The sequence below is a fragment of the Cornus florida genome, unplaced genomic scaffold (genome assembly GCF_030987335.1).
Source record: "Cornus florida cultivar Cherokee Brave unplaced genomic scaffold, ASM3098733v1 CherokeeBrave_3.0.0_Hap2_Chr09, whole genome shotgun sequence".
Classification (NCBI taxonomy): Eukaryota; Viridiplantae; Streptophyta; class Magnoliopsida; order Cornales; family Cornaceae; genus Cornus; species Cornus florida.
The window spans coordinates 36,462,846-36,485,076 of record NW_026775579.1 but is presented as its reverse complement, the minus strand read 5'-3'; the positions used below and the strand labels follow the sequence as shown (position 1 = coordinate 36,485,076).

The following is a 22,231-nucleotide window of genomic DNA, read 5'->3' as shown; positions in this document are numbered from 1 at the left end:
GATCAATTTAAATCTTATATCAGTTTGTGTGATTCAGTAGGTTAGCCATGAAGAAGACCTGTAACGAATATTACATGAATTTTGTTGGTTGTTCATGACTTTATTGCATGCTGTGTTAACTATTACTGTAATTGTTTTGCCATTTTAAATACAAAACCATATCTATCATCCAGCCACATTTCTGAAAAACCAGTAAGTCTGTCGGATGTCATTGCTTCATATTTGGTTTGTTTTTACTCTCTCTGCCCATTTGGTTCTCTCCACCATCTGCTGCGTTCTCCAATGTATCAAATGCCATTCAACTTAGCCTAGAAGTAACACAATTGTTGTCAGAAGCCAAGACCTCGAAGAGCTGCAGCCACAAGGCAGATCTTTTGCTGTCAAAGAAGGGCAATCCTATCGGCGGTAATCATCTCCGGTACAACAATGAGCTATGCACAAAGTACTACTTGGTCCGGGTTGAAATTGGCCAACCAAACCCCAATACATGTACATGATATTGGATTGGACACCAGCAGTGACATATCTTGGGTGTTTTGTAAAAGATGGCTCTAACCCAGACAGGTCGCGTTCCTACCGACAGCTAAACTGCGATTCACAAGAGTGCATCTAGGCTAAAAAAAGCAGTAAGTCTGTCGGATGTCATTGCTTCATATTTGGTTTGTTTTTACTCTCTCTGCCCATTTGGTTTTCTTTCTACCATCTGCTGCGTTCTTCAATGCATCACATGCCATTCAACTTAGCCTAGAAGAAAAACAATTGTTGTCAGAAGCCAAGACAAGAGCTGCGGCCACAAGGCGGATCTTTTGCTGTCAAAGGGCAATCCTCGTCAGCTGAACCAAAATTGGCAGAGTCATCGACGGTAATCTTCTCCGGTACAACAATGAGCTATGCACAAAGTACTACTTGGTCCGGATTGGAATTGGCCAACCCAAACCCCAATACGCGCACATGATATTGGACACCGGTAGTGACATATCTTGGGTGTTATGTAACAGGTCGCGTTCCTACCGACAGCTAAACTGCGATTCACAAGAGTGCATCTATCTGCCAGAAAAGAGCAGAGATTGTCGGGCAGATAAATCCTCTTTACCAAATCATTTATATGAATGGGATGTCCTCTGTGTTGACCTTGAATTAAAGGTTTTTAACGATCATAATTCATTAATGATCTTCTATGATTACTAATGTCTTCTTGAGTGAAATTACAGAGCGAAGCATTCATCAAAACAAGCACTACAATACAAGAACAAAACTGAAGAAGCAACACTAAGGCATGAGCAAAGGACCAAGCAATCAAAAGTCAAAGTCAAGTCATCTAAATGGGGTTAGCTAGGTTGGTGAGTTTCTTAGGAAGCTTTGTTAAAGTGTATATGAATATCTTGATGCTCAAACTCTCCAACATTATGCATATCATCTCAATTACCATGACTAAGGAACAAAGGACTTAAGCATATCCTTATCTGAAAATGTGAATCCATTTCGGTCTACCGAAATGAGAAGTACTTGTGTATCAGTCTACCGAAATGAACCAAGAGTTAGGATCAAAGTTTCAAGTTATTTCGGTCTACCGAAATAAATCATCATTTCATTTCGGTCTACCGAAGTGAATATACAGATCCAACTAATAGTTATTTCGGTCGACCAAAATAACTGAGAGTTCACTTCGGTCTACCGAAATAGATATACCGAGAGGGTGAAGTTCAATCCTGAAACTATTTTGGTCGACCGAAATAAACATGGGTTCCTCTTTGGTCTACCGAAGCTAAAGTACTGAGAAGGGTGTCCAAACAAAAAACCATTTCGGACGACTGAAACTCAAGGGAGTTTCACTTCGGTCGACCGAAGCTGCGCATTTCAAAATTCAAACAGGCATTTCTGTCTTCAGGTGTGTGTCCAACAACTAGAAAAGTATCAGACATCATCTGAAAGTGTATATAATGACTGAATAACTTCATAAAAGGTTGAAGCATTTTATTGAAAAAGATCTACTAGCAATCGAAGCCTTTCATCATCATTTTATACACATCATATATCAAAAAAGAGAGTTGAGCTTCAAGTTATTCATACATACTCTAGAGTGAGCTAAATCTTGTACTTCAGATCTCAGAGAGAGATCATCTTGTACTTCATCTATATATTTCAAAAACTTGTAAGAGCTGGTGTGGCTCAAGGAAGACTAAGAGAAGGTGTATCTCTTAGAACTTAGAAGCTAGAAAGTGTTTCTTGTAAAAGGTTTGCTCTCCACCCGCAAGGAGAAGCCTTAGTGAATTAGGAAGTCTCAAGAGGGGTCTTGAGCCAAGGAGTAGGAGTTTCCGAACCTCGCTAAAATCGCTGAGTACATGTTTGCAACTTCTATCTTTATCTCTCATAATTATTGCTTCATGTATGTCTTGATATGCCTCTTTCTTCATAAAGATTGACAATTAAAGCTTAAATTCAGTTTGCATCATTCAATATTTGCCAAAGAAGTTAAGTTTAACTCTAGTTGATAAATCAATATTGAAAAATTGACCTTAGTTTGCTTAGACTCTATTCACCCCCCCCCCCCCCTCTCTAGAGTCTATACTTGGGCAACAATTGGTATCAGAGCTTGGTCTCTATTGAAATAGCTTAAGTGTTTTAGAGATCGATCATGGCAAACTTAAATGGTCAACTTTTTCAAGAAGGTCAGTCCAATACTAGACCTTCTTGGTTCGACGGAACAAATTATGGATATTGGAAAAATAGAATGATAGACTTCCTCCAATCCGTGGACTACCAAATCTGGTTGGTTATTGTTAATGGACCTTTTGTTCTAATGAAAGGATTTGGTGCTGAAAGAGACCCTAAGACTGAAGCTGAATGGAACACCGAAGATTATAAACTTATCTCCTTGAATGCTAAAGCCAAAGTCAATCTTAATTGTGCTATAAGTCCTAATGAATATAATAGAGTCTTTACCTGTACCATAGCTAAAGAAATCTGGGATAAACTCCAGATTACCTATGAAGGGACATCACAAGTTAAGGAATCCAAAATTGACATCCTTATGCATCAATATGAACTCTTTCGCATGAATGAAAATGAGTCTATTAGTACAATGTTTGTGAGATTTACTGACATTATTAATGGCTTAAAACACCTTGGCAGGACTATGACTAATTCTGATCTTGCAAGGAAAATTCTTAGAAGCTTACCTGAAAAATAGGATGCTAAGGCAACTGCAATCAAAGAAGCTCGTAACCTCAATACACTTGAGCTGGATGAACTTCTCGGTTCTCTTCTCACATGGGAGATCACTTTAAAAGATAGAGAAAGAGATCATCATCGAAAGAAAGAAATTGCTCTAAATGCCTCTCAATTTGAAAAGGAAGTTTCCGACAACGAAAGTGAAAATGATGATCTAGCCCTTATTACTCAATCATTCAAAAGATTTCTTTATAGGAAGAAATTCAACAAGGGAAGGTTCAAAAAGGGAGAATCCTCTAATGAGCAAGGCAAACGTGACTCCCTTACCTGTTTTCATTGTGGAAAATCGGGACACTTTAAAGCTAATTACCATGCCTACAAGGAGGAAAAGAAAAAGAAAAGAGCAATGCAAGCCACTTGGGAAGATGACGACTCAAATGGATCCGAAAGTGATGAGGAAAAAGCCATTCTTTGTCTCATGGCGAGTAGGGATGAGGTAAATTCTAATTCTGACTCCTCTTCCGAAAATGAAATTACTTATGATGATTTAGTTGATGCATATAATGGTTTACTTGATGGCTTCAAAGAATTGCATGATGAACTAGGTAAAATGGTAAAAAAATGTGCTTCTCAAAGAAGAGAAAAACTTATCCTTGAAAACAAACTTCAAACTCTTCTAAATGAAAATGAGTGCTTGAAAAATGAATGTATTTCACTTAGAGAAACAGGATCACCTGAACTCATATTTGAAAATGAATCCTTGAAGTTAATCATTGAAGACCAAATTGATAGTCTAGCTAAGTTCACTCAAGGTACCAAAAATCTAGAACTTATGCTAGGTGCTCAAAGAGATGTCTTTAATAAAAATGGATTAGGATATGACCCTTTTGACAAGAAAGCATGTCTACTGAATAAAAGAGAGTCCTTGGCTAATTACTTTGTCAAGAGCAAAAACAAAAATTCTAAATGTAATTATTGTAAAAGAATAGGTCATCTTATTCAAGAGTGCTCAAAGAGAAAGCCTAAATTCATAAAGAAGTGGGTTCTTAAAGGAACATATATGCTCTTAGCTAACTCCCATGGACCCAACAAGATTTGGGTACCAAGTGAAAATATTTGAAATCTCTTTTGTAGGATGGTTCCAAAGTCTCCACGTCTTCCAAAGACAAATGGTTTCTTGACAGCGGATGTTCAAGACATATGACGGGTGACCGTACAAAATTCTCCTCTCTAGAAGCATACAATGGAGGAAGCGTAACATTTGGAGATAATTCTAAAGGCAAGGTAATTGGCATTGGGATCATAGATATTTCTCCTTCTTTGTCAATTGAACATGTCTTACTTGTTGAGGGTTTAAAGCATAATCTATTTAGTGTTAGTCAACTTTGTGATAATGGATTTGATGTAACTTTTAAATCGGATAAATGCATTGTTAAAAGAAATGAATCTCAAATATTTTGTGCTCCTAGAAGTGGTAATGTATATACTTTGCTCTTAGGTGAACTTCAAGAACAAGATGTTAAATGTTTCATGTCATCCAATGAAAATAGTTGGTTGTGGCATAGGAGGTTAGGTCATGCTAGCATAGATTTAATCTCAAGATTGTCTAAAAATGATCTAGTTAAAGGTCTCCCCAGGAAAAAAAATTCAAAAGACAAACCGTGTAGTGCTTGCCAAATCGGTAAACAAATCAAGTCCTCCTTCAAAAGGAAAAAGGATATAACCTCTTCAAAACCACTTGAATTGATCCACATGGATCTTTTTGGACCGGAGAAAATTGCTAGTCTTGGTGGTAAACTCTATGTCTTTGTGATCGTAGATGGCTACTCTAGATTCACTAGGGTATTCTTTCTTGCACGCAAAAATGAGGCTCATTCAATTTTTTCAAAATTTTACAAAAGGGTCGAAAATGAAAAGGAATGTAAAATTAAAACCATTAGAAGTGATAGGGGTAGAGATTTGACAATCAAGACGTTGAAAGATTTTACGATGAAAATGGCTACAATCATAATCTTTCGGCACCTAGAACTCCCCAACAAAATGGTGTGGTTGAAAGGAAAAATAGATCTCTTCAAGAAATGGCTAGGACCATGCTAAATGAACACAAATCTCCTAGATCTTTATGGGCCAAAGCCGTAAATACTTCATCCTATGTTATAAATAGAGTTGTTATTAGAAAGATTCTCAACAAAACACTCTATGAGTTATGGAACAAAAGAAAACCTAATATAGGTTATTTCAAAGTTTTTGGGTGTAAATGTTTTGTCCTCAATGACAAGGATAATCTAGAAAAGTTTGATGCCAAATTCGATGAAGGCATTTTTCTTGGATATTCCTCTAGAAGTAAAGCATATAGAGTTTATAACAAGAGGACCCTAATTGTGGTTGAATCGATACATGTTGTGTTTGATGAATCCTCAAACTCTCCCACAAAAAATGTGATGGATAATGATGAATAAGTTGAACTTGAAAAGGGTACCAATGAACTTGATACAAATAGGTCCCCTATAGAACTTGAGAGGAGTATCAATGATCTCAACTTAAATGAGTCTCCTATTGATATCTATCAAAGTTCTAATTCAAGTAATGATGCCTCTCTAAATAGAGCTACTCCAAATGAATGGAAGTTAGTTTATAATCATCCCATTGACCAAGTTATTGGTGATCCATCCAAAGGTGTTAGCACAAGGTCACAATTAAGAAATGTATGCAATTTTGTGGCATTCGTTTCTCAATTCGAACCTAAAAATATACATGAGGCTAAAAATGATGAATCTTGGCTTTTAGCAATGCAAGAAGAACTCATTCAATTCAAAAGAAATAAGGTTTGGAATCTTGTCCCTAGACCTCAAAATAAAACAATCATTGGCACAAAATAGGTTTTTAGGAACAAAAAGGATGAGTCGGGAACCATTGCCAGGAATAAGGCTAGACTTGTTGAAAAAGGCTATAATCAAGAAGAAGGCATAGACTATGAAGAAACTTTTGCTCCCGTTGCTAGACTAGTAGCTATACGAATGCTACTTGCTTTTACATTCCACAAAAATTTCAAATTATTTCAAATGGATATAAAAAGTGCCTTCTTAAATGGTGTTATTGAAGAAGAAGTTTATGTTGATCAACCACCGGGCTTTGAAAGCTATGATAATCCAAACCATGTTTATAAATTGACTAAAGCTTTATATGGTTTAAAACAAGCTCCTAGAGCTTGGTATGAAAGACTTAGTGGATTTCTACTTTCAAACGGGTTTGGTAGAGGTAAAATTGATAATACTCTTTTTACCAAAATCATTAATGGAAACTTGTTGATCATTCAAATCTACGTTGACGACATTATTTTTGGATCAACAAATGACCTTCTAAGTAAAGAGTTTGCCACCTCAATGCAAAACGAGTTTGAAATGAGCATGATGGGTGAACTCAACTTCCTCTTAGGGCTGCAAATCAAACAAACTTTTGATGGAATTTTCATTTCCCAATCAAAGTATACCAAAGATTTGCTAAAGAAATTTGGCTCGGAAGACGCCAAACATGCTAAAACTCCCATGAGTCCTTCCTTAAAACTTGATAAGGATGAGAAAGGTAAGGAAGTTGATATTAAGAAATATAGAGGAATGATCGGGAGTCTTCTATATTTAACGGCTAGTAGGCCGGACATTATGTTTAGTGTGTGCTTATGTGATAGGTTTCAATCTTGTCCCAAGGAATCTCACTTGAATGGTGTCAAACGTATCTTTAAATACTTGAATGGCACTATCAACCTAGGTTTGTGGTATCCTAGACACACATCCTTTGAACTCATAGGATTTACGAATGCTGATTTTGCTGGCTATAAAGTTGACAGAAAAAGTACAAGCGGCGTGTGTCACTTTATAGGTCAATCTCTTGTATCTTGGTCTTGCAAGAAACAAAACTCAGTTGCATTATCAACCGCTGAAGCTGAATATGTTGTTGTTGGCAGCTGTTGTGCATAAATTCTCTACATCAAACAACAACTGGAAGACTTTGGTTTATTTTTTGACAAAATCCCAATCAAATGTGATAATTCCAGCCCTATTTGCATATCAAAGAACCCCATTCAGCACTCTAAAACAAAGCATATTGAGATTAGATATCATTTCCTACGTGATCATGTTTCAAAAGGTGACATTGAATTGATGTTCATTAACACCGAGAATCAATTAGCGGACATTCTCATGAAGCCACTTCAAGAAGACAGATTTTGCACACTTCGTCGAGAAATCGGAATGGCTATAGAAAGTGAAATTCATAATAGTTGCTAATTCTCAAAATCAACACTTCAAATTTTGCTCTCAGGATCAGCATTTCGGTAGACCAAAACCATGCTTCGGTCGACTGAAATAAGGATGAAGTTTCCTCTCAACAGCCATTTCGGTCGACCGAACCTCCGGGCCCCATCACATATGGCCCATCTTTGAATGTTAAAGACCCGTGAATCTCATTCTTACCTTCAAACCTCAAAACCCTATCTTTCTCGCTCCCTGAGGCGCCTCTCATCGTGCAAAACTCCCGCGACTTTCTTCCTTCATCCTCTCCTGCGAATCTCTCACTATCTCTCAAGGTAAGATGCACTTTGAACTCTCTCATCTTTTCGTCATATTCTCTCCTAAGTTTAAACATCTCTAATTATCATCTATTTAAAGGACTCATCTACTGAGATTATTCAACTCCTTCGCTTCATTCTAAGTTAGAAGTGTTTTCTTTCAGTCAATATCATCTTGTTGCATCACTGTAAGATAGATTGTGTTGCCTTTAGTTCCGTCATCACTTCACATACACTCAAATCTATCAACAGAAATTAATGGCACCCAGAAAAAATTCTTCTAAACCTGATAAAGAGAAGAGATCTAAGCTCACACATGACACTGAAGCTGGAGGGTTTAACCCCTCAAATCCTGTTCCTTCCGACCCTTACCCTGCCCCAGCTATGCGTCTATTCCATGAGCCTGAGTTCAAAGAAGTCTACAAAACCAAGTTTCTCCACAAAATAGTTTAAAAAGGAAAATTTTTTGAGGAACATGACACTGAGGAACTCATCACACATACCTTTTCTCTCTTTGAAGCCATAGGGTTAGGTGAATTCGTGTCTATCAAAGTTCCTATCTACCCCAAATTGGTCAGGCTATTCTATACTCATCTTCAGAGGATCATAGGAGAGAACACCTTCCTTTCATTCGTTGTAGGAACCAAGATCACACTCCCTCTGTCAGCCATTCGTTGCATTCTGAACCTTCCTCATGGCGATATTACCTACTACACTGCTTATGACTGGTATGACGGGGAAGGGTTTGACCCTTACCAAGCCGTTCAACAAATGAGCCAATTTCCTACTAACAATATTGACAAAACCTATGCGAGTCAATTAACGGTACAAGCCCGTCTCATTTATCATGTCATCATTCATTGCATCCTTCCTAAATCTAGTGGCCGCTCTGATGTCTCATTCCTGGAGGCATTTCTTATCTAGTGTGTTCTAAATGGCAAGAAATTCGATCTCACTTTTCTCATCTTTATATGATCGATTGCACCAAGAAAAAAAAAAAAACTCACCTCTTCTATGCTATGCCGCTTACCCTAATCTTCCGAGCATTAAGAGTGCGAATAGAAGGCGAGGACAAAAAGGAGCTCACTAACCTCTACAGAGTCGACCAAGAATTGCTAAGTCAAATAGGTCTCAAAAAATCCGCACACAATATTTGGTATGATCCCAAACATGGAGATCCAGTGTATGAGGACCATAATATTGATATGGTAGAACCTCAGGCAGAAGAGGTTGCAGAAGATAGAAATGAAGAAAGGGAAGTAGAACAAGCTGAGGTTAAAGAGGAAGAACAAGAATCCATTGATATCCCTCCCTCTGACGAACGGTCCATCCGTAAGCTTCTACTTGAGAATCTTACTCTTTCTAAAGAACAAATTGCCCTTGGCAAAGAGAACAAGGAACACATTCTCGACCTGCGCTTTTAACTAGAGGAAGTAGCAAATGAAGCCGATCTTGTGAAGAAAAACCTTGCCGATCTCAGTGTCATGGGACTTCCTCACTTTTGATGATCTCATACCCCCTCCTATCTTTTTGATGAATGCTAAAGGGGGAGAGTTTATGTGTTGTTGGTGGTTGATGCGGTTGATGTTGTTAGTGGTTGTTGATGTTGGTGATGTTGGTGTGACTTTTATGACTGTTGAAAAATTGATAGAGTTGCTAATGTAGGTTGTGGATGGTAATGCTGATTGTAGTTGTAATTGAAACATTGGTTGTAGTGGTCATTGGGGAATAGATGATGTATCTTGACCTTAAATTTGTGAATCAATGAAAATACATGTTTTTGGCAATTAAAATCTATGTGCTTTCATGTCTTCAATTTCTTTATGATTTGCTTATATGCCTTAAATATGTTATGCTTTCAATTCTAATGATGGTTAAATGATTGCACAAGGAAAGGGGGAGATTTGTAAATCTCTTATTTATCAAGACTATGCACATTGATAGGGGGAGAATCACTCACATACTTTTTCGCATTTAACGAACACATCAATGAATTGTCATCATCGAAAAAGGGGAGATTGTTGACCTTGAATCAAAGATTTTTGATGATTATAATTCATTAATGATGTTCTATGATTACTAATGTCTTCTTGAGTGAAATTACAGAGCGAAGCATTCATCAAAACAAGCACTACAATACAGGGACAAAACTGAAGAAGCAACACCAAGGCATGAGCAAAGGACCAAGCAATCAAAAGTCAAAGTCAAGTCATCTAAATGGGGTTAGCTAGGTTGGTGAGTTTCTTAGGAAGCTTTGTTAAAGTGTATATGAATATCTTGAAGCTCAAATTCTCCAACATTATGTATGTCATCTCAATTACCATGACTAAGGAACAAAGAACTTAAGCATATCCTTATATGAAAATGTGAATCCATTTCGGTCTACCGAAATGAGAAGCACTTGTGTATCAGTCTACCGAAATGAACCAAGAGTTAGGATCAAAGCTTCAAGTTATTTCGGTTTACCGAAATAAATCATCATTTCATTTCGGTCTACCGAAATGAATATACAGATCCAACTAATAGTTATTTCAGTCGACCGAAATAACTGAGAGTTCACGTCGGTCTACCGAAATAGATATACCAAGAGGGTGAAGTTCAATCCTGAAACTATTTCGGTCAACTGAAATAAACATGGGTTCCTCTTCGGTCTACCGAAGCTAAAGTACTGAGAAGGGTGTCCAAACAAAAAACCATTTCGGACGACCGAAACTCAAGGGAGTTTCACTTCGGTCGACCGAAGTTACGCATTTCAAAATTCAAATGGGCATTTCTGTCTTGGGGTGTGTGTCCAACAGCTAGAAAAGTATCAGACATCATCTAAAAGTGTATATAATGACTGAATAAATTCATAAAAGGTTGAAGCATTTTATTGAAAAAGATCTACTAGCAATCAAAGCCTTTCATCATCATTTTATACACATTATATATCATAAAAGAGAGTTGAGCTTCAAGTTATTCATACATACTCTAGCGTGAGATAAATCTTGTACGTCAGATCTGAGAGAGAGATCATCTTGTACTTCATCTATATTTTTCAAAAACTTGTAAGAGCTGGTGTAGCTCAAGGAAGACTAAGAGAAGGTGTATCTCTTAGCACTTAGAAGTTAGAAGGTGCTTCTTGTAAAAGGTTTGCTCTCCACCCGCAAGGAGAAGCCTTAGTGAATTGGGGAGTCTCAAGAGGGGTCTTAAGCCGAGGAATAGGAGTTTCCGAACCTCGCTAAAATCGCTGAGTACATGTTTGCAACTTCTATCTTTATCTCTCATATTTATTGCTTCATGTATGTCTTGATATGCCTCTTTCTTCATAAAGATTGACAATTAAAGCTTAAATTCAGTTTGCATCATTCAATATTTGCCAAAGAAGTTAAGTTTAACTCTAGTTGATAAATCAATATTGAAAAATTGACCTTAGTTTGCTTAGACTCTATTCACCCCCCCTCCCACGCGCGCGCGCGCTCTAGAGTCTATACTTGGGCAACACTCTGCAGGTGATTTGATCCTAGAAACGTTGTCATTTGATAGCTCTATCTCATTTGACAACATGGTAATTGGACATTGGATGTCATACACGAGTACTAAATGTTTCGAAAAGGGCCAGAACCCTGGATTGCTAGGACTCGGCGGTGATATGATTTCACTCGTTTCTTTTTCCTGCTATAGATATACATTTGATTAAGATAAACTGAAAAGAGACTTCCTATCATAATTGGTCATTTTAAAACCAGCATCACTGCTACAACAGTAAAGGGATTTATATAATTAGCTAGGCAAAAAAAAACATACCTATTTTCTTTTTCCCTATTCCACCCATTTCCAATCAACTCTCTTCTTTCATAAAAGAGACCTATATTATTAGGACAAAAGAGGAAAAGTTTTAAAAGCGTTAATAAACTTGTAAAATATATATTCTGAAATTGAAAACTAAACTTCCAAGTCTTTAATTCCCATTAATAAATTGTTTGAGCATCACATCATAACAATATTATATATATGAATGTAGAAACAAAAACAAAAAATCAGTATGTAAAACATGAATAAATAGACGTAACTAATAGCTAAAAATGTCAATTAAAATTTTAGAAAAAGTTAAGAGTTAGTAACCTGATGACTGAGGAGGCATGTTTCTTGAACCTTGTTCTTACTAAATGTTAAGGCCCGATGATAACCCTAAAAATAGGAATACACTTAAGTTGTGAGGAAGATGTTTCACAATCTCACTCATAACAATTAAAACACCACCATCTAAGTACTCTCTGCATCATGTATTAACCCAACCCAACTATGCTTTCGGTCAAAATGTTGGACACCTATCCGTAGAAAGAGGTGTGATTACATATAGGTGTGATTAGTACATATTATACTCAGCTCTTATGTTAAATTAATCCAATACAAAGTACAATGCATTAGTTTAGGAATAATTTTTAAAATTAACAAATCAATATCTTGATATTCTGCATTCTAATAACAAAAGAAAATCAAAAACCAAAATTTGAAAATAAAAATATGGCAGAAAGATTGAATATACCCTTCGTGCATTATACAGATTGTATTTCTATGTGAAACAAAACATCCAGGATTTCTCAATGAGGTGGACTAAATCAAAATATATCAACCAAAATCAAATCAAAATATATCAACCAAAATCAACTATTGTTTAATTCAATTTTAGTTAACTAACAATGTTTCTTTAGACAATTGATGGATTAAAGCATAGAAAATCCTATTTGGGTAATTAAAAAAAAATATATTAACAATTTATTTCTGAACAATTCACCACTCAGTATCCTATCTCTTCTTTTGACCAATTTAGTAATCCTATTTGAGAATCTAATAGTGGAAGCAAAGTGTGAGGTAGTTCATGGCAAGCCCCCTCCAACACTATGGAATTCACTCAAAAGCATGTTTTTTGTAAGTATTTTAATTTTCAAGAAGTAACTTTAGAGCTTTACCCTATATTAATTACTTTTGCGTGTCAAAGTTCTTGTTATGATTTTTTTTAGTTCTGAAAGGATTTCCATCTTCAAAAAGCTTGGCATGTTGATAAAAATTGTTTTAGATCAATCTCTGAAGATATCTAATCCAATTCAGAATTTTTTTTTTTTTTTTTTTTCTTTTTTCATGCCCAGATTCAAATTTTCTTGTAGACATAATTGACAAAAAAAAAAAAAAAAAAAAAAAAAAAATAATATTACGGTGATTACCTCAAAATGCAATGGAAATTTTTTTTTCTTATTCTGTAAAAAAAAATTTATCTAAAAAAGATGATAAAAAATTTGACGGATTTATTTTGCAAAACAAGAATTATAGAGATTGATTAGTTGATTTAGAAAAAAAAAAAATTAAAATACTTACAAAGTTAGCAGTTGCAGAGAGAGATGGGGGGCAAGCTTGAGAGTTGAGAGACAGCTGCTGAAGCTTGCGAACGGCGAACCCGAACTGGAATAGCCGGCGATGGAAACTGAAAGATATGGGTTTGAACAATCTGAAATGATATGCCGATCTGGGTTTTGATATAGGTAATAGGTTTTGAACTTTTGATTCTTGCAGACATATAGATAAACTGAAATATATGGGTTTTGAACTTCTGATTCTTATAGATTTTGCAGTTGCAGAGAGAGAGAGAAAGAGAGAGAGAGAGGGGGGGGGGGAAGTTCAGAGTTGAGAACGAGAATAGAGATGAAGGCGATTGGGGAGGCTGAAATGATTTGCCCCATATATATATAATAACCAACTAGTCAAATAGTCAAATCTACGGGTCAAAAAAACAATTTTGGTACTGAAGTTGTAGGATTTAACAGATTTGATTATGATATAATGATAATGATATTCCATGTTTAGAGTTTTCAAACTAACAAAATACAATAATTTATTATCAAAATAATAACTACTAAAATTTTTTGCCCTAAAAACATTTTTTTTTTCTTCTGGTGGCTCATCATCCATGGGCCTATAAATTTTGATGCCCTAGGCGACGCTTTGTCGCCGTGGGTCAGGGCTAGCTCTGGGCTTATTTGGTTTGGGCCTTTATTTTAATATGGTAGCTGAGTTGACTTGGGCTTGATTGGATGGACTAATTTTGGGATGGGCTAATACTATTAATAAATTTTTGTTGTAGGAGTGTTTTGGATAGAAATCAAAATCATGTTTGATAACGAAAATTTATTTTGAGAAATTCAAAAATTTGCTTTAATTCTTACACTACAATATCAAAACACACAATATTACCAATTTGGTGATATGAGTTTGGCCAAAAAATGTAATATGTTATTAACTATTTCAAACCAATATAAGCCATCCCAAACATAATATGGGCCAAATTTTGAATATTAATATCAAAAAAATAATATCATAATGCATGCCTAAGGGTGGCAAAATGGGTCAGGAACAATCAACCCGCCTATATCCGTCCGTTTTTTAATAGTTATGGATAAACCATATTTAATTGAGGGTCAAGATAGATTAGGTAATTTTTAACCATTTAATTTGAGAGTCAAGATGGGTTAAGATGGATTGAATATGGTTAACCATATTCAACCCATATTTCACCCATCACATACTAAACACACAACACACATCTATTCTATATTGCACTCAACTCATTTCTCTCTCTAAAATTTTCTCACTCACAATCTTCTCTCTCTAAATTTGTTTCTCATCAATCTCCCCTCTTTAAGTTTCTCTTTCTAGAAATTTCTTCTGAAAAAAATAAATAATTAAAAAATTAAAAATTAAAAATAATTTTAAAAAAATTAAAAAATTAAAATTAAAATTAAAAAATAAAAAAGAAAATTAAAACCTTTTGAAAAAAAAAATTAAAAATTAAAAAAATAAATAAATAAGGGGGCAGCGCCCAAGGGACCAATGCTCCTTTCTCCAAAGCCATATTTTTAGTTTGGATAATGCCCATGTTTCAATGAATTTTCTTTGGAGTGATACAAGTAAAGATTTATTCATGACTTCAATCTTATTATGATACTGAATCCTGCTTGTTTTGTATCAAATAACTTTCAATCAGTTTTCTGGATCATAATTATTTTATTGCCTTGGATGTGGCTCTTTTGATAGCAATTGGAATACTCATTTATTGTTTTTGTTGGTCCTTTTAATCTAGGAATATGCCCCATAGTACAACATTTGTTGTTTTAATCCAATTTCAGCTTGTTTATAGAGAAAAAAAAAATAAATAAATAAATAAATAAATAAATAAATAAATAAATATTCTTAAATAAGTATTATTGGAAGAAATGCTTAAATGCCATTTATGTTGAATGGGAAGCCATAAAAAGCCAAAATAGCGTACCAATGTTCAATGGTGGTTACATAATACATATTTATCCTGACTAATATTTGTTTATACTGACAACGTATTTAAATGATAAGAAATAAAATTTAAAAATAAAAAAATATAAAAAATTAAAAATAATAATTAATTAATCCACGGGTCATAATGGATTGATCCGCCTATTTTTAACCCGCCCATTTTTAACCCGTTCTTAATAGGTTGAATATGGGTTTTGACCCATGTTGACCCGCCCATTTTCAATCCAACCCAAACCCGGCCCAACCTGCCCATTTGCCACCCTTACGCATGCCAAACGAACCCTTAGTTATTAGTTACCTTTCAAAAAAAAAAAAAAAAAAACTTACTTATTAGGTCACTCACCCACGATGAAACCAACTACCCTCTAGTCTCTAAGCTACCTCCCCACTTCTTTCCAATACCTTGAAGGCAATGAATTTAGGAGCTAATTTTCATTTCCTATCAAATTACATAATAATCCATGCATTAGTGACGTACACCTTAAGGAAAGCATGATCTCCAACGAAAAACTGAAGCTTCCTCATAAACTAAAATCCTCTCCTGCACAACAATGTCGGGTCCCCTCCAGTTAGTTAGTGATGTATCACAACATTTTCCTAATGTACATCCTAAAAAGAGTGCTTATTATAAGTTCTAGAAATTCCAAATGATAGGGAAAAATAAACCTGACCTACCTTAACCTAACGATAGAGGCAACTAAGTGTTGACCAGCCACCAGACCTTTTCGACTTTCGAACGATGATATTTCCATTGGATAAGAATGAAAATATTTCATTATCAATGATAATGAAATATGACGTGGTTCAATAGGGTAAGGATAACTTTGGTACAATTTGAGGAAGTCAAAAGGGTTAAATCATATCCTCGACAAATCTGACAACAAACAGATCTCCTCTGATCTCGCATAAGCGAATCTCCTCTGATCTCGCACAAGCGGATCTCTTATGATCCCGCAAATGAACTGAGGGAGAGCGACTATAAGAATGAGATCTTACCAATCAATAAAGGTACGACAAAAAACTATTATTAAATCCCTGCCTTTCTTTTAGACCTTTGGTGACTGACTTAATCATCGGATAGCTCTTGGCATGCACCACACCGGTGCTATCAAGATTCATCGATCTTCTACTCTCTTTTTTGCAAGAAAACGGAGTCTTATCGGACCGTGTGGATTTCACCCTCAACAGTTGGCGCCGTCTGTGGGAAACGACGATTCCCTTAAATCAATTACTTGGTTGGGTATATGCATTTGCGGTCTGGTATGGTAACTGGAACAGAAACATCGTTGCAGGGATCCAGTCAAAGAGAAGGGTCGGGTGAACACCCAAACGTCCCGAATGACCAGGAACGGCTTGCAGCATTAGAACTATAGGTCTAAACTCTAAATTAGGGTATGGACTAGTTGATCCAACAAAATGCAGAGATCCTGCAACATCTTATCCTAGTGGGACCACCACCTCAACAAGAATTGTCCGACCCATATCCTCCCAATTTGAATGATAGGGGACAACACGAGGAGGACCGAGAAAACAATCCTTCTCACAAGTTCGAGGCAGAACAAAGCCAAGTCAGAATCCGACACAGAGAACCTCCTTCCCTGCCCCCGTGGAATTCCTAGTCTCAGATAGGCACAACTTTTTGTGTCAAGGAAAAGACAAAGAAAGTTACCTATTTCGACCTACAGATTGAGGATCTCATGGCAAAAATGAAAGATGTAATGTAAGCTATGAAAGGGAAAAGTCCTACCGCCATAGATGACCTGGTGTAGAGGACCAACTTGCCATTCAGCCCCGCCGTTATGAAATGCCCCATGCCGAGCAAGTTCAGGATGCCCTCATTCGAAAGCTTCGATGGGACCAAAGATCCCCTCGATCACCTGGAGACCTTTCAAGCTCTTATGCATTTACACGCCGTGCCAGATGAAATCATGTGTCGAGCTTTTCCTACTACACTTAAGGGATCAGCAAGAGTTTGGTTCAACAAGCTGAAGCTAGGAACCATCAACACCTTCGAAGAACTGAGTAAGCAATTTGTAAGCCACTTCATTGTAGGTCAGAGGCATAGAAGGCCGGCCACCTACCTGCTTACCGTGAAGTAACAGAAGGAAGAGTTGATCCGGGAATACATCACCCGATTCAACGCAGAGATGTTGCAGGTAGAAGAGGTGGACGACAAAGTGGCTTTGACCGCTTTCATAGGAGGACTCCAAACCTCTAGATTTTTGTTCGCCTTATCTAAAGAACCTCCCACCAGCATAGCAGATTTGTTGATCAAAGCGCAAAAACACATGAACGCTGAAGACGCCATGAATGCACGGAAGGGAAAGGAATGAGAGGACAAGAAGAGGTCAGCCCCTCTTACCAGGGATGAAAATGATACCAGCTATAAGAGATCATTCTTCAGCCAAAGCGATAAGACATATCGTGAAGATGACTCAGATAAGTATACCAACTAACAATTGTCTCACAACTAGAATTAGCCTTATTAAGTCATTCAGAATAAAGACCGGGGCATCTCAGTTCATCGTTTCACGTGTTATTTTATTTTCTAATAAAGTTACCATCACCAATGATATGGATGACTCTCAATTTCTACGCAATAAAATATTATGTTTTCAGTTACCTACCTATGTGGTAATATTAAGCTCATAATAATCTATTTATCTCATTAAAGGGACCAAGGGCTAATAACACATTCTTCCCTTATTAAAGGGACAAGAAGTCGACTACTCTTTCTACACAAAAGGGTGAGATAATTAAAGCTTCCTTCATTTACTAGAGAGATGAGACGACTACCTCCCGTATTACAAGGGATGATAATGAGTGTCCTTTATTAAAAGGACCCGGGCTGAATGAATCACGTAATCAATATCCCCGTACTATAAGGGATAGTAAATAAATGTCATGTACTAAAAGGACTCAGGCTGAATGAATCCCATAATCAATATTCCCGTACTATAAGAAATAATAAATAAATAACCTGTACTAAAAGGGCCCGGGCTTAATGAATCCTGTAATCAATATCCTCGTACTATAAGGGATATTAAATAAATGTCATGTACGAAAAGGGTTCGAGCTGAATGAATCACGTAATCAATATCCCCGTACTATAAAGGATGGTAAATAAATGTCATGTACTAAAAGGATCCGGGTTTAATGAATCCCATAATCAATATCCCTATACTATAAGGAATAGTAAATAAATATCTTGTACTAAAGGAACGAGCCGAGTGAAGCTCGTAAAACCTAATTCCCTTATTAAAGGAACGGCGAGTTGAGTGAAGCTCGTAAAATTTATTCCCTTGCCAAAGGGATGGGCTGACTGAAGCCTATAAAAAAAACTTACCTGCGGGAATAATACCCAAGGGTACCAAAAATAGTACCCAAGGAATGGGCTGACTGAAACCCATAAAGTTTACAACTAGTATATTGGATTTTCAAAAGAAAAATCCAGTTTTACATCACTAAAAGTTATTGACCATGGGTTTGAATCCATGCCCTTCTAAAACAGAACCTTGATTTGGTATCTGTATTAATTCCACCATTGGGAAGATTACCCAATGGAGGAGTACCCAAGGGAAGGGCACCTACGGGAACATTACCCAAGGAAAGGGTACCCAAGGGAATAGTACCCAAGGGAAGATTACCTAAGGGAACATTACCCAAGGGCAGAGTACCAAGGGAACATTACCTAAGGGAAGAGTACACAAGGGAATATTACTCAAGGGAAGAGTACTCAAAGGAAAATAAAAAATAAAAAATAAAAGAAATTACTGTTCATGTGAACAGTAACTTGCGGGCACTGTTCCTGAGGCACCAAAAAAAAAGTCTATTGTTCATGTGAACAGTAACCCACGAGCACTATTCCCGAGGGAACAATGCCCAGGGCCCCAAAAAAAAAAGTCTACTGTTCATGTGAACAGTAACCCCGCGAGCACTATTTTCGAGGGAACAATGCCAGAGGCAAAAAAAAAAAAATTCACTTTCCCAAAGCTAAACGAGCAAGCTTGGGAATGGAGGGCAACTGATAAGGAAAAATAAACCTGACCTACCTTAACCTAACGATAGAGGCAACTAAGTGTTAATCAGCCGCCAAACCTCTTCGACTTTCGAACGATGATATTTCCATTGGATAAGAATGATAATATTTCATTATCAAAGATAATGAAATATGACGTGGTTAACTTTGGCACAATTTGAGGAAGTCAAAAGGGTTAAATCATATCCCCGACAAATCTGGCAACAAACGGATCTCCTCTGATCTCGCATAAGCGGATCTCCTCTGATCCCGCACACACGGATCTCTCCTGATCCCACAAATGAACTAAGGGAGAGCGACTATAAGAATAAGATTCTACTAGTCAATAAAGGTACAATAAAAAATTATTATTAAATCCCTGCTTTTCTTTTAGACCTCCGGTGACTGACTTGATCGTCGGAGAGTTCTTGGCAGGCACTACACCGGTGCCGTCAAGATTCATCGATCTTCTACTCTCTCTTTTGCAGGAAAACGGTGTCATATCGGACCGCGTGGATTTCACCCTCAACACCAAACATGCACTAACACAAAAACATAGCTCAAGCTAACAAATCTGCTTTAACAAACAAGACGTGTTGTCATTTGAAGCTAGAGAGGCATTGGGCTTCCAGTTTTAGCCAATCTCAATTTTCTTTTCCTGCATTCCTTTCAATGCTTGAGCTTAAATGATTAGGACTGTAACAATTTCAACATAATCCATATCCAACATATTACATATAGTGTATGATCATAGTAAGTTGTCAACATTGATTCAACATATATATAAATAATAAGCAAACATTCAACCCCTCACGATAGAAACTTTCAACACAAAATCATCTCTCTTAATTAGCTCAAAGACACAAACATCTCCGGCTTTCAGGGTGTTATCTTTAGCAAATGCTGCCCAACCCATAGAAAACCTGGCTTGGCGATTTTGATAGATTTTCACTTTCACAGGCCATGACTTCGTTGACACATGAAGAACAGCATTCTCTTTACCCTTTTCCATGTACTCCTTGAAGAACCTAAATGGTATATTCTGCACAAGTTACAAGTTTATATAATATGATATACAATGTGAACAAATCAAAACAAGTGGGATAACAAAAATTTTAGCTTGACATCAAAAGTACTTTTGTACATATAGTTGTCAATTTCAAGCCATTTTTTCGTTTGCATCACCTTGCCCTAATAATTAGTTAATGCTAGCTAGCTCTGATACAGTTATAGAAATGTTTCCAAAGAAATGCTACCAACGATCGACTGTGAACTCTCATGTCTCGGATGAAATTGGTTCTACTTTGTGACTCCCAAATGCTGAGTTGTGACAATGGTCAGCAGTCATTTTTTCACAAACAATGCAATAAGTATTCGATCTGGTGAGTAATGTGGCCTAATAGAAGAGTTTAAGTTCCTTATCCTACTATATGTAAAAGCTATATAAATGAATTGTGTGTGTGTGTTCTGGTTGAATTTTGGTAAAAAAATGTTGGAGTTATAACCTTACCAGAAAACAACCCTTAATTTCAGCTGAATAAGATGGTTTTATGACTATTTGGAAGAAAGGATATGCAGAGTCGAATTTTGTTGCTGCTTTACGAGCTCCATCATTCTCTTCAATAGCTATCTGCTTGCCTCTTTCTTCAGACTTTCCTGCATTATATGTATATATTTATACATCAGCTATATATATGATAAATACTCTTATGATCTTTTGAGGCAAGTTGGAAACTTGTATGCTCCACTAGAAATTAACATGTACTTACTGGGTTTAAATGTCTGATTTTCTTGGAAAACTGTAAGTGCTTTTTGAGTAGTCTTCCCAGTAGGGATTGGAACCTCCTTTAGACAGCCACTTTTTCCAAATATTTTGACATAAAACTTTGAACTACCAAAATAAGAGAATACTAGAAAATCTCCGTATTCTAACGTATTGTCTCCCACAAATTTGTGCCAACCATTTTGAAAATACAGATTGTTACCAACCATGTTCATTTCCACCCTCCATTGCCTCCTTCCATGATTCATAATTGTAGACTTGGAAGGTATGGTTCCATTGAATTCCTTGATGAATGCCGGAGGAATTCGCTATAACAGATCAAAAGTTAATTTAAAAATAAAAGTTAAGCTAGTCCTCATGATTTTCTTTTTATTTTTATGATAGCCATCACAAAAGAATTACTGTGAGTTTATATCACCCATTGCACCATTTATATAAAATTTCTTAGCTAAATGAATAGTGTACAGCAGTATAGAGAGATACACTACGTTTCATTTGATTTTATAAAGTGCAACTCATTCAATATATTGCTTTAGAATTGAAAATTGACCTTATAATCTTATGGTCCATGTTATAAGATGAAAAAAAAAAAAAAAATTCGTAACGAAACTATCATTTTCCTCAACAATCGATCATGGTACAAGATTGGTAGTAGTTGTTAGTTGTAAGAAAAAGAGAGATTACCAGTTGTTGAGTGCTTTGACCTGGGAGATAAACTTTGAAGAACTTCTTTCCTCGTTTCACCATTGTTGTTCACCCCAAAACCCTACGTACAGAAGGGTAAAAACCCTAAAACCCTAATGGGATAGAGCCCAAGCAACTTGTGACATTAGAGTTTCAGAATCCAGAATAGTTCAGATAAGTTTCAAATGAAACGGATTGTTTTTATAATTCTTATCCAATGGAATGGTATATATTACAATTTATTTATTTCCATTTCTTACCAATTTAAATTTATAAATGAATAAAATCCAACCTTCACATAGATCTCTTCCCAAATTTGATTTATTGTCTTTTTATCTACCAACTCCAATGAGTTGTTGAATGTCATGAAAAACATTTGATTTAAGTATAACTTAATTTTCTTTTGGGTGAACAACATTAAACCCCTTCACACACACACACAAAAAAAAAAAAAAAAAAAAAATCCCCAACTATCAAGGGGGTGACAGGCTGACAACGTTAATTGAAAGGAAACTAAAATAGTAATTGATTAAAATACCCATTAGACCTCTTTGGAAATCTACTATATGAAAGCTGTGCAATTTGATTATTTTTGGTATTGTTCCATATTATTTTTTATTATTATTATTATTTAAATTTTGTAGTTGCATTTGATATTTTGGAGTGTTAAAAAAAATTTGAATTAGGG

General features: G+C 36.1%; 1 protein-coding gene across 1 annotated transcript; it reads right to left on the bottom strand.

The window, feature by feature from the left end:
* Positions 1-19,878: 19,878 nt before the first annotated feature.
* On the bottom strand, positions 19,879-21,606 carry LOC132272485 (B3 domain-containing protein REM19-like). The gene is made up of 4 exons (XM_059773627.1): positions 21,544-21,606; positions 20,846-21,167; positions 20,587-20,732; positions 19,879-20,118 (listed from the first exon to the last, which is right to left on the bottom strand). The coding sequence occupies exons 1-4, from the start codon at positions 21,604-21,606 to the stop codon at positions 19,879-19,881; spliced, it is 771 nt and encodes a 256-aa protein (XP_059629610.1).
* Between the last annotated feature and the right edge of the window lie 625 nt (positions 21,607-22,231).

Coding starts and splice junctions, on each gene's coding strand:
- LOC132272485 (XM_059773627.1), bottom strand. CDS start 21,606: ATGGTGAAACGAGGAAAGAAGTTCTTCAAAGTTTATCTCCCAGGTCAA. Junction 21,168..21,543: donor GTCAAAGCACTCAACAACTG/GTAATCTCTCTT, acceptor GATCTGTTATAG/CGAATTCCTCCGGCATTCAT. Junction 20,119..20,586: donor AAATTAAGGGTTGTTTTCTG/GTAAGGTTATAA, acceptor TAACTTGTGCAG/AATATACCATTTAGGTTCTT.